This window comes from Prionailurus bengalensis, chromosome B2 (assembly GCF_016509475.1).
Source record: "Prionailurus bengalensis isolate Pbe53 chromosome B2, Fcat_Pben_1.1_paternal_pri, whole genome shotgun sequence".
Classification (NCBI taxonomy): domain Eukaryota; kingdom Metazoa; phylum Chordata; class Mammalia; order Carnivora; family Felidae; genus Prionailurus; species Prionailurus bengalensis.
In genome coordinates this window covers 54,092,432-54,108,211 of record NC_057349.1, presented here as the reverse complement: position 1 = coordinate 54,108,211, position 15,780 = coordinate 54,092,432, and the positions used below count along the sequence as shown (strand labels likewise).

The 15,780-nt window shown below is 38.6% G+C and overlaps 1 protein-coding gene across 1 annotated transcript in view; it reads right to left on the bottom strand.

Annotated features, from left to right (window-relative positions):
* RAB23 (RAB23, member RAS oncogene family) overlaps positions 1-15,780 on the bottom strand; it is a 38,350-nt gene that overhangs the window by 11,550 nt on the left and 11,020 nt on the right. Inside the window, exon 3 of the mRNA XM_043591714.1 lies at positions 11,018-11,103. Coding sequence (XP_043447649.1) covers positions 11,018-11,103 — 86 coding nt within the window. The remainder of the gene's footprint in view (positions 1-11,017; positions 11,104-15,780) is intronic.

The following is a 15,780-nucleotide window of genomic DNA, read 5'->3' as shown; positions in this document are numbered from 1 at the left end:
TAAAGACCAGCGCCAAGGGGCACCTGGGTGTGGTTCAGTCGGTTAAGCATCCGACTCCGGCTCAGGTCATGATCTCACGGTTCATGGGTTCAAGCCCAGCAAAAGGTTCTGTGTTGACAGCTCAGAGCCTGGAGCCTGCTTCAGATTCTGTGTCTCTCCCTCGCTCTGTCCCTCCCCTGCTCATGCTCTGTCTCTCAAAAATAAGTAAACGTTAAAAAATTTTTTTGAAACAAATAAATACAAAATAAAAACCAGTGCCAAAGTTAAAATATATATATACATATATTTTATATATACATGTTGTATATATATATATACACATATGTTATATATATATTATATATAACATGTATATATAAATTATATGTATATATATATATATTTAACTTTGGCACTGGTTTATGTATATATATAAAACATGTATATATAAATTATATGTGTGTGTGTGTATGTATATATATATATATATAACATGTATATATAAAATAGAGAAAAAGGTTTAATTTCATTTTTTATCCTGTTTAATTGTATAATTCCCATTCTCACTGACAATATTTTAACTTCCAATTATCACATTAGGTTGATAATATCTAAGATTGAAAACAAGCAGCAACTTTCTAAAAGAAGCCCTTTTATTTTTAAGTAGGCTCTATACCCAATTAGGGGCTTGAACTCACAACCCTGAGATCAAGAGTCATATACTCTACTGACTGAGCCAGCCAGGCACCCCTGAAAGAAGCTTTTTCATAAATGATTAGATGTTGAATTAATCAGGCAGCATGGTGACAAAAGCAGATACATAAGTAACAAAAGAAAATCATCTTTGGGTTAAAAGGATTTCCTGGAATCGAGGCACGTTTTCTTACTGTTACTCTTTCCTTCCAGATTCCTCAGGTATAAGAATTTCCTAAGATTCAAAGCATACACACCTGGGCTACCAAGACACTCTGAAGGGAAAAAAGGGTTTACAAATCACCAAAGCAAAGCAAAAGAGGATGAAAGAGAAAACCACAGTTCACTACTACTGTAAAAGCAGAGGCTTCACGTGGGAAAATCTCCCCTACTCTAAAACAGGTTTTAAATCAAAGAATAAATTAATTACAAAAACTGTATAAATTACTACAAAATTGGGGCAGGGGCAGGGTACAACACAGACAGAGGTACCCTAATACCTTCCAGGAATTTAAGGAGAAATAAAACTGATAAGATCACACTAGATACTGGTAAATAAATTTATATTTCCTCGAACTTTAATATTTAAACTATAAATAAAACATTTAATTATACTTCGACTAAGAAACTATTCTCTTTTTTTTTCAAGACTTATTTTTAAAAAAAAAAATTTTTTTTTAACGTTTATTTATTTTTGAGACAGAGAGAGATAGAGCATGAATGGGGGAGGGTCAGAGAGAGAGGGAGCCACAGAATCTGAAACAGGCTCCAGACTCTGAGCTGTCCGCACAGAGCCCGACACGGGGCTCGAACCCACGAACTGTGAGATCGTGATCTGAGCTGAAGTCGACGCTTAGCCAACTGAGTCACCCAGGCGCCCCAAGACTTATTTTATTTTTTAACTTATCTCTACACCCAACATGACGCTCAAACTCACAACCCTGAAATCAAGAGTCTCATGCTTTGGCCTGGCCTGCTTCAGATTGTGTGTCTCCCTCTCTCTCTTCCTCTCTCCCACTCACACTCTGTCTCTCTCTCAAAAATAAACTTAAAAAAAAAAAGTCTCATGCTCTGGGTGCCTGGGTGACTCGGTCAGTTGAACATCCAACTCTTGATTTCAACTAAGGTCATGATTCTGGGATGGTGGGATTAAGCCCTGCATTGGGCTCCATGCTGAGTGTGGAGCCTGATTGAGATTCTCTCTCTCCCCCTCTGCCCCTGCCCCGCTCGTGCCTCTCTCAAAAACTACTAATTAAACTAAAAGAAAAAAATAAGAGTCTCATGCTCTACTGACTGAGCCAGACAGACACCCCAAGAACTGCTGTTTATTATAAAACTCTACTTAGCTTTAAACCTAGAATTTTATATCCAGTCGATTGTTATTTGAATGAGGGCACAAAAGGGCATTTCCAGGGATACAGAGTCTCACTTTAAAAACAAAACAAAGGGGCATGTGAGTGGCTCAGTAAGTTAAGCATCTGACTCTTGGTTTCGGCTCAGGTCATGATCTCATGGTTTTTGATTTTGAGCCCCATGTTGGGCGCTTGCACTGATAGCTCAGAGCCTGCTTGCAATTCTCTCTCCCTCTCTCTCTCTCAAAATAAATAAATAAAACTTAAAAATGTTTAAATAAAATAAAATAAAAAGATGGTCCAGTTTCAAAAAAAAAAAACAAAAACAAAAAACTCTTAGAAGTATATTTTAATAATAATGTAAAAAAAAAAAAAACACAACAAACTAAGCAGATGGTGCCAGAGATATGGGCAGTAAGAATAATTAAGAAAAGAAAAAAGTTGTTTAAAAAAATCAATGATTGGGGAAACTGAGTGGCTTGGTTTGTTGAGTGTCAGACTCTTGATTTTGGCTCAGATCATTGATCCCAAGGGTCATGGGATAGAGCCCTGCATCGGGCTCTGCGCTGAGTGAGGAGCCTGCTTAAGATTCTCTCTCTCCCAGGGCACCTGGGTGGCTCAGTCATGACTCTGGCTCAGGTCATGATCTCTCGGTTAATGAGTTAAAGCTCTGTGCTGAGCTTTCAGCACAGCGCCTGAAGCCTGCTTCAGATTCTGTTTCTCCCTCCCTCTCTGCCCCTCCCCTGCTCGTGCTCTGTCTCCCTCTCAAAAATAAACATTAAAAAAAAATTCTCTCTCCCCCTCTGCCCTGCTTGCAAGCTCTCTAAAAATTAAAAAAAATCAGTGATCAACAGATAAAAGAAAAGTATGTCCAAAACAACCCAAAATTATTTAGTGGGCAACTTGGTGAAGAGACAACAGAGGAACATGGAAAAGTGCTAAAGTGCCAGTCTAAAGAGGAGGAACATGTAATATGAATATGTTAAAGCAATCAATGGAGTTTCACTGCAGCTGTGGACAGGTCCTGCCTGTTGTATCCACCTTGAAGCACACTGCAGGTGTGCTGCAGGTGGTACTCGGCTTTTCTGCCTCATGGCTTTTTCCTACACTTCAGAAAGACCCTTGGGTTATCCTATTTTAAAGGAACGGATACCTCTGGGGAGAAACTTGAATGCATGGGAGGTAGGATAAAACCTCAGCCTCACTATGGTGGGACCATCTTGACGCATGTCTACATGGTTCCTCACAGGGATTGGTCCCCAATTGCCTACAGTAATAATTAGCTCATTAATGCACCTGCATAGGTTTTTTTCCCTTCCTTCCCCAGTCTCTCACTTCTTCCTGGGATCACCTACCAGAAAAACCAGCCCCAGCAAGTTGTGCCAAGAACTACTTGGCGCATGATTGTGGGGGTGGCATTCAAATTAAGACAGAATGTTAAGTTAAAGGCAATCACCATAAGAATAAAAAGGATTGGGGCTCTGCGCTGACAGCAGGGAGCCTGCATGGGATCCTCTGTCTCCCTCTCTCTCTACCCCTTCCCCACTCTCTCTCTCACACACAATAAATAAATAAACTTTAAAAATTTTTTAAATGAAGAATAAAAAGGGAAAGTATAACTATTAAACCTCAGGACAAAAGAAGATGTATCCAAAAATACACACACACAAAACCCAAACAAACAAAAAATACAAAGCCTGAACCAAGATGACAGAAATAAGTCATGACAAGAGCAGTTACAATCTCAGATGGCTCCTCTGAAGCAGGATAGTTCAACTGACAGGAAGCCTTAGACTGGACGCTGCCACCACCTTAGCTTACTTAACCTAAATCAATTACCAAAAGGAAAAACCAAAAGCACAAGACAGACAACCTGGATTACTTCTGGAGATTCAATAATTCTGACAAATGATAGACAACTACTTATTTTAATTTCCCCTAACTGAACATTATCATCCATACATACAGATAAATACTCTGTGAAATTATGATGCATTATGGTTCTTTTCTGCTTAGGAAACCAGCACACCTCCTCACCATAAAAGCCCTTTACACTATATACTTTAAAAAGTTAAAGACCCTTTATAGAAAATTTTTACGTAAGTACCAATAAAACAGATGATAAATATCAGATTCCAAGTATGTGTGGAAAGATCATTCTTTGCAGAATTTACAAAGGAAATGATCATAAATCCATTATACAACTTTGGAACTCCCTCAAACACTTCAAGAAATTTTTTTTTAAGAATTGAGACAAAGGGGAAACGATTTTTTCAGAGAAAATGCTATCCACTCCAACCCTTCTCTCTCGTAAGTAGCATGATACATGTTCCCAGCAACTGGAGGACACTCTGGATTGATGGTGCTGCGATTCAAGGCTGGAAATGAGAGCAAAAGGGCAAGACCAACAGACAAAAAGAGAGCCACACTTGGGAGTAACTGCGCTCCTGCCAATGGCAAGCAAGACAAAGAATGCACACAAATTTCATATGGATAGAGGTGAACCACATCTAAGAGACAAGCTAGCATATGGGGTCATCTTTAACTCATGTCCAACAGGACCACTTATCAGGTGATGGGAACTTTGCATAAAGGAAGGTGAAGGTGGGGGGCGCCTAGGTGGCTCAGTCAGTTAAGTGCCTGACTTCAGCTCAGGTCATGATCTCACAGTTCCTGAGTTTGAGCCCTACATCGGGCTCTGTGCTGACAGCCCAGAGCCTGGAACTTGCCTCGGATTCTGTGTCTTCCTCTCTCTCTCTGCCCCTTCCCTGCTCACACTCTGTCTCTCTCTGTCTCTCAACAATAAATAAATAAGGAAGGTGGAGGTGGAATGTAAGTCCCACAAAGGGGAGCAAGGGAGCAAAGCAACTGCAAGAATCAAGTACAAGTGCTCAGAAGAAATATCCCTGAAACTGGGAACCTTGGAAGAATCCAGAACAGTCACCTAGAGAAAGAATCATCTTTGAACATCTGCCACCCACTCAGTCGGTTGAGCTTTAGACTCCTGATTTTGGCACAGGACATGATCTCATAGTTGTGAGATGGAGCTTCGCACTGGGCGTGGTGCCTGCTTCAGATTCTCTCTCCCTCTACCCCTCCCCCTACCACATGTGCGTGTACTTTCGCTCTCTCTCTCTCTCTCTCTCTCTCTCTCTCTCACACACACACACACACACACACACACACACACACACACAAAAGAAGAAGAAGAAGAAGAAAATAATGTTAAAAAAAGTTAATAATGTTTTAATTTCTTTGTTGCAGTCATCTGGACATATCTTACACCCCTGATATTTAAAGGCAGCTACTGTTTTCTATCCATATATTTTTAAAAGATCTGTATTTTCCCACTATTCAATCTTACTTCAATACCACCTACCCTAAGAATCACATGGTTAGAAGTTACTCTGTCATCATAGTTAAGAGTAAGCCACCCACAAAAGATTCACTTGTAATAATTAACAAACTACTCCACTTATCCACACATCAGAAACATAGAGATATGAATAAAGTTGTGGTGTCAATTATAAGAAGACCATTAGCAAATATTTATTTCTCTTATTTTTCTTAACCGTTTATTTATTTTTGAGAAAGAGAGAGCGAGCACGAGCAGGGGAGGGGCAGAGAGACAGGGAGACACAGAATCCCAAGCAGGTTCCAGGCTCCAAGCTGTCAGCACAGAGCCCAACAGGAACCACTAGATAATGACCTGAGCCGAAGTGACACTCCAGCCACTGAGTAACCCAGGTGCCCTAAAGCTCACAGATTACATAATGAACCAATCTATTACAGATTCCATGCTCATACAATTTCGAAACAAATCTAAAGGATTTGCATGGTCTAATTCAGTTGTTCCTTAATTTTTGCATTTATAATTGAAATTCATAAATAGCTTCTTGTCTAGAGCTATTTCATTTTCAACAATTTATATTCACGTAGGTTTGTGAAAAAAGGTACTTTAAAAAAGTTTCCTTCTATTTATGGACATAATCTCAGATAATAGGTCTCAAGTCTGTAACCTCATTTTCTATATATTGTTAGTCAGGAACATTTCTTAGAACCAAATCATAGTAAAAACTACGATGAAAATCTGTATTATACTGTATATAACTTTCTATACAAGGAATGATTTCTACTGCCTAGGGTGGACTTTTTAAGACTTTAAGAGGAATCATTTGGGATCCCAAATGGTCCTAATATGACCTGTGCTCTGTTCTTTACAAGGTTATTTTTTAACATGTCTCACTATACAATCAACACAGCATTCTAAGAACATAATTAATCCTTTAAGCAAAGGTTTGTGATATCATAGGTCTTTCAAATGAATTATAATAACATTTTTCCTCTTTATAAACTTTTAAAATTTTTATATATTTTGGATGATACATTTCTAGAACATATATCAGTAAGTCTTAATTTTATGAGGCATGGTGTTACTATCACTAAATCACTATCTTATTTAATGCATTCTTCCCAGCCTTTATCTTCTCTTCCTAGTCTTTGCTTCTATTTAATTACATCATTATTTGAATCTATGTTAGTGGCAAAAATTGGCATCCAATTCCCCTCCCTCCCCAAGAACACCTCTCCCTCACTGTATAGTATACGCATGGTTTAGGCAGGCTGAACCTACACTCTGCTCTGAGGGAGTAGGCCCTAAATGCACCAAGCCAATTAGGGTAATCACATTCCTCTGACTACTTACTGTGATCTGGTCAAGGGTGATCTAATCAGATAAAAGCTCAGGACTTATAATCCATTGTTGTGGGAAGTGATCCTTTCTCCCAAGGATGTGAACAAAGAATGTGGCTTCCATTGTTGATGGTAGCAATCTTGCAACCAAGAGGAAAATCAGCATGAGAAGGAACCCCACAAAGGGAGAGAGGCGAGCCGGGAGAATCAAAGAGGTTACAGTAAGAACAAACCATAACTAGAAGCTATGATACTTCCACTTTTCTTTGTAGTTTAAGTCAGTTTGAAATTGCTTTTCTGTTGTCAGCAACCAAAAGCATTCTGATGAAACCCCAAAGAAAAGCATAGAAGAATATTCAGTATGCCATTTCTCAAATTTACATATAATTGCCACTGGGATGGGATGTTTATTCTTACAACTTAGAAAAAGAAGCTGAAACTTAAGACCTGTCTCAGTATCCCACTCTCTTTGCCATTTAACATGGTTGACTAAAAATTTACATTTTAAGAAAAGCTTTTAACAGACGTCTATTTATATGCTTAAGATCACTTTAAGTTAAAATGTTAAATGTAGGAAAATCAAAGCTGTTTAAAGCCTTTTAGGCCAAATGAAACCAAGTGGAAAAAAATTTAAACATCACCCACAGTAAATTAAGATGTAAATACTAATAATTATGGGTTCTCTTTTTAGTTTCTGGCAAAGTGTTTTTTTGTAGAGGTAGTAAAGAGAAACTGATTTGTGGACACCTAAAAAGCACTAAACAAGAATTACATGAGAAGCCAGACGAGCCCAATTTTGAAATTTAAAAGATAATAATGTTGAACACAGTCTGAAGGGAAAAACTGAAGCAAGCATTAATTCCTCAACTACAGTGGATATAAAAATATTTTTAGCTACCTGGTCTTTATTTTTAAAACCAGGGACCCGGGGCGCCTGGGTGGCGCAGTCGGTTAAGCGTCCGACTTCAGCCAGGTCACGATCTCGCGGTCCGTGAGTTCGAGCCCCGCGTCGGGCTCTGGGCTGATGGCTCAGAGCCTGGAGCCTGTTTCCGATTCTGTGTCTCCCTCTCTCTCTGCCCCTCCCCCGTTCATGCTCTATCTCTCTCTGTCCCAAGGATAAATAAACGTTGAAAAGAAAAAAAAAATTTTTTTTAAATAAAACCAGGGACCCAAGTGATCTACTTAACTCTACAGTTCCCACATTTTCTCCTTTTTATTTATATGCAAATCAAATCATTTTTGACATTTGATCATTTCTGCCTTTTTTCAAGTTAAACTTTATTTTGGGTCAGTTATAAACTAACACAGTTTTGCTTTATAAATTAGAGATACATATGGTAAATACATTCTCCACAATTATCCATAACGGTTAAAAAGTAATACTGCCATATGAAATTGTCAAAAGCTTAAAATGAGAGAACCCAACCTATCTTTTTTCCTCACAAAAGAACATATATTTCATGCCGAGAACTTAGAGAAAAAAGCTAAATGAAAACAATGAAAATCTCGTATACTCCTACTAGTTTACACCTAGGCTGTTTGTTTTGTTTTTTTCCCGTGTGAATGGGGTGAGGGGATGTGGTGGTAATAACCTAAGAAAATACAAATAATCTTACTCAAGAATTAACTTTACTGGGGCCCCTGGGTGGCTCAGCCGGTTGAGCTTCCAACTCTCAATTTCAGCTCATGTCATGATCCCATGTGATCCAGCCCCATGTCAGGCTCTGCACTAAGTGTGAAGCCTGCTTAAGATTCTCTCTCCCTCTCCCAGTGCCCCTCTCCACTGTGAACACACTTTCTCTCTCTCTTAAATAAAATAAAATAAAATAAAATAAAATAAAATAAAATAAAATAAAATAAAATAAAATAAAATAAAATAGACAACTTAAAAATGCCAAAAAAAAAAAAAAGAATTGGGGCATCTCAGTGGCTCAGTTGCTTAAGCACCTGACTCTTGGTTTTGGCTCAGGATGTGATCTCACAGTTCATGGAATCGAGTCCCATGTTGGGCTCTGTGCTGAGAGCGTGAAGCCTGCTTGGGATTTTCTCTCTCTCCCATGCTCTCTGCCCCACCCCCACCTCAAAAATAAACATTAAAAAAAAAAAAAAGAATTAACTTTATTTTTAGGACCTTTAGCATCAGTGCTTATGAAATTAATAATTTGATAAAAATCCCATCTAATCTAAGGGCTTTGGGTACTAAGGACACAATTCCTGCCTCATACCATGTTATAGGTGCTCAAGATCCAAACTGGCATGCATCGGAGAGCAACAGTCCAAACTACTGCAGGTGGGAAGCTTTTAAGGACACAGTAAATAGAGTGAGAAGTAGTGGTGACATTATTACAATAACACCTGGTGTACCTCTCTTAATTTCTCAAGGAACCAAAATGTCTTCTGAGAGTAGGCAGTAGAAGTCAAGTTTCCCTGGTACCAAGTTGGAAAGGCAACTTCTTTGGTGGTTTAGATGTTTAGCACAATTGTGTTTTCATTATACCTCAGCTGCCATTATTATTATAAATCCCACATTTTCAAAAGTGGGAAAAAACAAGATGTATATTCAAAAGTGCCAAGAGACTATAAGACTACATGGTATTATATCAAACCTCCAGTTATTTTGTTCTCATTGCAATTACCACTGGCAATGAGTTGGAGAAACACTGTAAAAGGTTGTCATAAATTTCAAAAGGACAAAATTTTATAGGAAACTTTAAGTTCCATTTAGAAATTTCAGTTTTTGGGGCGCCTGGGTGGCTTGGTCGGTTAAGCGTCCGACTTCGGCTCAGGTCATGATCTCACAGTCCATGAGTTCGAGCCCCGCGTCGGGCTCTGTGCTGACCACTCAGAGCCTGGAGCCTGTTTCAGATTCTGTGTCTCCCTCTCTCTCTGCTCCATCCCCACTCATGCTTTGTCTCTCTCTGTCTCAAAAATAAATAAACGTTAAAAAAAAAATTAAAAACAAAAAAAAAAGAAATTTCAGTTTTTCCCCTACAACCCAGCAATTGCACTAGTAGATATTTATCCAAAGGATACAGGTGTGCTGTTTCAAAGGGGCACATGCACTCCAGTATTTACAGCAGCACTATCAACAATGGGCCAAGTATGGAAAGAGCCCAAATGTCCATCAATAGATGAATGGATAAAGAAGACGTGAAATACTCCGTTGTATATAACGGAGTATTACTCAGCAATCAGAAAGAATGAAATCTTGCCATCTGCAACAACTAAAGTGTATTATGCTAAGCGGTATTAGAGAAAGACAAATATCATGACTTCATTCATATGTGGAATTCAAGATACAAAACAGATGAACATAAGAAAAGGGAAGCAAAAGTAATATAAAAACAGGGAGGGGGACAAAACATAAGAGACTCTGAAAGAGAACACTATGAGGGTTGCTGGAGTGGTTGTGGGTGGGGGGATGGGCTAAATGGGCAAGGGGCATTAAGGAGGACATTTGTTGGGATGAGCACTGGGTGTTACACACAGGGGATGAATCACTGGATCCTATTCCTGAAATCATTATTACACTGTATGCTAACTAACTTGAGTGTAAATTTATAAATGAATGAATGAATGAAATTTCAGCTTTTCTTGAGGAATTTAACCCCACATTTTATTCTTAAATCCTATAGTTGTAGTTCTTTCCTTTCACATGTATCTTACACCTTTCTGAACTCAGAGCACTGAGACGGCTTTATCCACGCAATTTCATGAGTCATAACAAAGTATCATCTTATTTGCAGGGATTTTGCTTTCTTTAATGCTAGTTCCCACTCTAACCATATAGTCATCTCCATATGGTCAGAAATAGGCATTTATGGGGCACCTGGGTGGCTTAGTCGGTAAAGTGTCTGACTTCGGCTCAGGTCATGATCTGGCAGTTCATGGGTTCCAGCCCTGCCTTGGGCTTGCTGCTCTCAGGTTACAGCCTAGAGCCTGCTTCAGATCCTCTGTCTCCCTCTCTCTGCCCCTCCTGTGCTCACAGAAGCTCTGTCTGTCTCTCTCTCAAAAATAAACATTAAAAAAAAAAAAAAGGCATTTAACAGTTTCTAACTGATTAGAACTGGGAATGCCTATGTGAGTCATATAATTCCAAGGCAGAGACAAATGATGTATAGTACAAAGTATTGTTTACCACTCAACAAGATCATTAGGAGAATAGTGACCTAAGAGATTTTTAAAAATGCTTTGAAATTAAGTATTCTTAAAAAGAAACCCTTCTATGTGGAATAAAAAAAAAATGAAGTTCTTTGTTTACCCAAAAGAACACGCCCCCTGCAAAATACCCCACAATTTACCTCGATAGTAGGCCTTTGTTATTGCATCAAATTCCTCTTGACCTGCTGTATCCCATAACATTAGTCTGACATCTTCATCATTAACTCTGAAAACAAGAGATGAATTTATGACATATGTAAAAGAAAATGTCTTCAGCAACATAACTTTGTACCTATTTTTATTTTTCAAAGATTTGAAGGTTTTAAAACTACATTATTGGTGTTCACTCTGAAAAAATCTGAGTGCTTTTAAATATTGATACTATTACCAATAGTGAAACTAAAGGGGGAAAGACAGTCCCTCAAAGCTATAACTTTATACATGATTTGAGCTTACCTGTCCTGTTTTCTCCTTTAACACCAGTCACAGACAGTGGTGGCTCTCAGACACTGGCACTGGCAAGGGGATTCCCTTAGGTTAATACTTGCTCTCCTCTTGCTATAAAATTCTAATGGGTTCTGGTGTACAAGTGATACATAAGAATAAGGAAGGAAAGAAATGAAAGAAGCAAAAGACAGAAGTGAAATTAAGAAAGAAAGAAAGAAAGAAAGAAAGAAAGAAAGAAAGAAAGAAAGAAAGAAAGAAAGAAAGAAAAGAGTGACAAAGGAAGGAAGAAGCAAGAGGAAGGAAGGAGCAAAAGCAAGCAGTTTACCTGCTTGGTTGCCCTTCAACTTATAAATTTACTTGTCATACACTCCATTGTCTTATTCCTGTTCTATAAAGTCACTGCAAATGCTGCATTACCAAATACTGAAACACTGCTCCCAGGGAAATACAGAGTTAGGTTCTTGTAAGCCCTGGTTACATTCTCCCCAACCAATAAATATATAACCTTGGTTTTTTGTGATTCTGTTTAAAGATAGCTTATTTAATGCATATTGTTTATTCATTAACGTTGAAGTCAAAGCCAACAGCACTGTAACTTACGCATACCTAATGCGGTAGGTATGAATGACGCATACCTAACATATATATTTTCTCTATAAGGCACATCATAGCGTTCTTGTACTTAGGGAAACTAGATGGCACTATGCTTGGGACCATGTTAAACAGCAACATCTTCAACAAAAAGCACAAAAATGTGAGACAAAAACACACACACAAAAAAACACTTGTTTATAATATGAGAGATAAAAAAGGAAGTCACCTTGTTTAGTCTAACCTGAGAACGTGCATGTAAGGTACCAAATATTTGCTGCTCTGTGCATATCAATGAATGACCACCAAAGCAATGAGCATATTGATTCTGGGATTACAAATAAATTTTAGCAAGTAGATGAATTTGCAAATATGGAATTACAAATAACAAGAATCAACAGTATACTTAAAATATAAATATGGAGTCTACAAATAAGGATCAACTATATACTTAAAATGTTAATTTGGTTCAGATAACAAGTACAAAAATAAATACTATGAAGACTTAAAATGAATCCTTTTAAAATATCTGAGAAAGGAAGTAAACACAGAAGTATCTTTAAAAGAGGGAAATAGGGGCACCTGGGTAGCTCAGTTGTTAAACATCTGACTTTGGCTCAGGTCATGATCTCAGTTCATGAGGCCAAGTCCCACACAGGGTGAGCTTGAGCCCCGCTTCAGGTGAGCTCGCTTCTCCCTCTCTCCCCTTAGCTCACTTGCACCCTCTCTCTTAAATAAATAAATAAATAAATAAATAAATAAATAAATAAGGATAATAAAATGCAAATTAGAAACTGAACAATCTTTAAAACAATGAGCACAATTATCTTTAATGCTAATGTCTACGCTAGTCAGATTTGTTTAATGTTACTTATTTCTGGGACTCCTGGGTAACTCAGTCAGTTAAGCGTCTGACTCTTGATTTTGGCTTAGGTCATTATCTCACGGTTCATGGCTTCGAGCCCGCAATGGGTTCTCTGCTGTCAGTGCACAGCCCGCTTTAGATCCTCTGTCTCCCTCTCTCTCTGCCCCTCCCCAACTTGCTCTCTCTCAAAAATAAATACTTAAAAAATATTTATATATATGGGCGCCTGGGTGGCTCAGTCAGTTGAGCGTCTGACATCGGCCCAGGTCATGATCTCGCGGTTCGTGGGTTTGAGCCCCGAGTCGGGCTCTGTGCTGACAGCTCAGAGCCTGGAGCCTGCTTTGGATTCTGTGTCTCCCTCTCTCTCTGCCCCTCCCCTGCTCACACCTCACACTCTGTCTGTCTCTGTCTCTCAAACATAAACATTTTTAAAAATTAAAAAAATATATATATATACATATACACATGCATGCTTGGGGTATGGGGGAATGGGCATAATGAATGAAGGGCAGTGGGAGATATAGGCTCCTAGTTATGGAATGAGTAAGTCACGGGAATAAAAGGTACAGCATAGAAAATGTAGTCAATAATACTGTAATTGCGTTGTATGGTAACAGATGTAGCTACACTTGTGGTGAACATAGCTTAACCTATAGAGAGTTGAATCATTTTGTTGTATACTTAAAACTAATGTGACATTATGTGTCGACTATACTCAAAATAAAAAAAATTAAAATAAAATTTCCTTAAAAGTTCTGAGGACTAATGACAAAAAGTGTCACTCTTGACGTGTTTTAGAATCCAAATGGATCTACTAAAGTAAGATTTCCTTTTCATAGGAGTATTTAATCTTGCCAAATCTGCTCTTATTTCTTTAAAACAAATGATCAATTCTCGAACTTCTAGATAGTCTTAGGATCCCATAATATAAGAGTTGAAAACTATACTGAGAGACAGGTAATTTCCCTTCCACATAAAGCAAGCATGCCTCATTTTATTGCACTTCGCTTTACTGGGCTTCACAGATACTGTATTTTTTACAAATGGCAGGTTTTTGGCAACCCTGCATTTAGCAATCATATTAGCACCATTTTTCCAACAGCATCTGCTCACTTTGAGTCCCTGTGCCACATTTTGATAATTCTTAGAATATTCCAAATTTTTTCATTATTATCATATTTTTTTATGGTGATCTGTGCATAGTGATCTTTAATGTTACTACTATAATCGTTTTGGCTGCAACAAATCACTTCCATATAAGATAGCACACTAAATGGAACAATGTTGTGTGTGTTCTCACTGTTCCACCATCAGTCATTCCCCCATCTCACTCCTTGGGCCTGCCTACTCCGAGACACAGCCATACTGAAATTAGGCCAATTAATAACCTTACAAGGGCTTCTAAGTGTTCAAGTGAAAGGAAGACCCACACATCTCTGACTTTAAATCAAAAGCTAGGTGGCTCAGTCAGTTAAATGTCCAACTTTGGTTTGGGTCATGATCTTGCGGTTCGTGGGTTGGAGCCCCGTGTCAGGCTCTGTGCTGACAGCTTAAAACCTGGAGCCTGCTTTGAATTCTGTGTCTCCCTCTCTCTCTACCCCTCCCCCACTCGCACACACACGTGCACGCGTGCTCTCTCTCTCTAAAAAATAAACATTAAAAAAATTTTAAAAAGCTAGAAATGATTAAGCAGTGAGGAAAGCATATTGAAAGCTGAGACAGGCTGAAAGCTAGGCCTCTTGTGCCAGTAAGCCAAGCTATGAATGAAAGGAAAAATTCTTGAAGGAAATGAAAGTGCTGTCTCAGTGGTGCCCGGCTGGCTCAGTCAGTAGAGCATACAACTTGATCTCAAGCCCCACATTGGGTGTAGAGACAACTTACATATTTAGTTACTTACTATCTAATAAATAAATAAATAAATAAACAAACAAACAAACAAACAAATAAATAAGCAAGCTACTCCAGTGAACACATAGAACGTAAAAAGCGAAACAGCTGTACTATTCATATGGAGAAAGCTTTTGTGATCTGGACAGAAGATATAACCAGCCACAACATTCCCTCAAACAAAAGCCCAATAATCCAGAGCAAGGCCCTAACTCTCTTCAGTTCTATGAAGGTAGAGAGGTGAGGAAGCTGCAGAAGAAAAGCCTGAATTTAGCAGAGACTGGATCATGAGGTTTAAGGAAAGATGCTGCTTCTATGACATCAAAGCGCAAGGTGAAGCAGCACGTACTGATGCAGAAGCTGCAGCAAGTTACCAAGAAGATCTAGCTGAGATAATTAATGAAGGTGGCTACACTAGCCCACCAATTTTCAATGTAGATGAAACAGCCTTCTATTGGAAGGAGATTCTATGGAGGACGTTCATAACTAGAGGAAAGTCAGTACCTGGCTTCAAAGCTTCAAAGGACAAGTTAACTCCCTTGTTAGGGGCTAATGCAGCTGGTGACTTTAAGTTGAAGCCAATACTTATTTACTATTCTGAAAATTCTATGGCCCTTCAGAATTATACTAAATCTACCCTGCCTGTGCTCTATAAATGGAACCACAAGGCCTGGATGACAGCACATCTGTTTACATCATGGTTTACTAAATATTTTAAGCCCACTGTTGAGACCTACTGCTCAGGAAAAAAATTCCTTCAAAGTATGACTGCTCATTGACAATGGACCTGGTCACCCAAGAGGTCTGATGGAGATGTACAATGAGAGAATGTTGTTGTCATGACTGCTAACACAACATCCATTCTGCAGGCCATTTGACTTTCAAGTCTTAGTATTTAAGAAATATATTGTGTAAGGCTATGGCTACTACACATAGTAATTCCTCTGATAGATCTGGGCAAAGTAAATTGAAACTTTATAGAAAGGATTCACCACTGTAGATGCCAATAAGAACATCTGTGATTCACTGGAAGAGGTCAAATATCAACATCAACAGGACTTTGGAAGAAGTTGATTCCAACCCTCACGGATGACTCTGAAAGGTTCAATGACT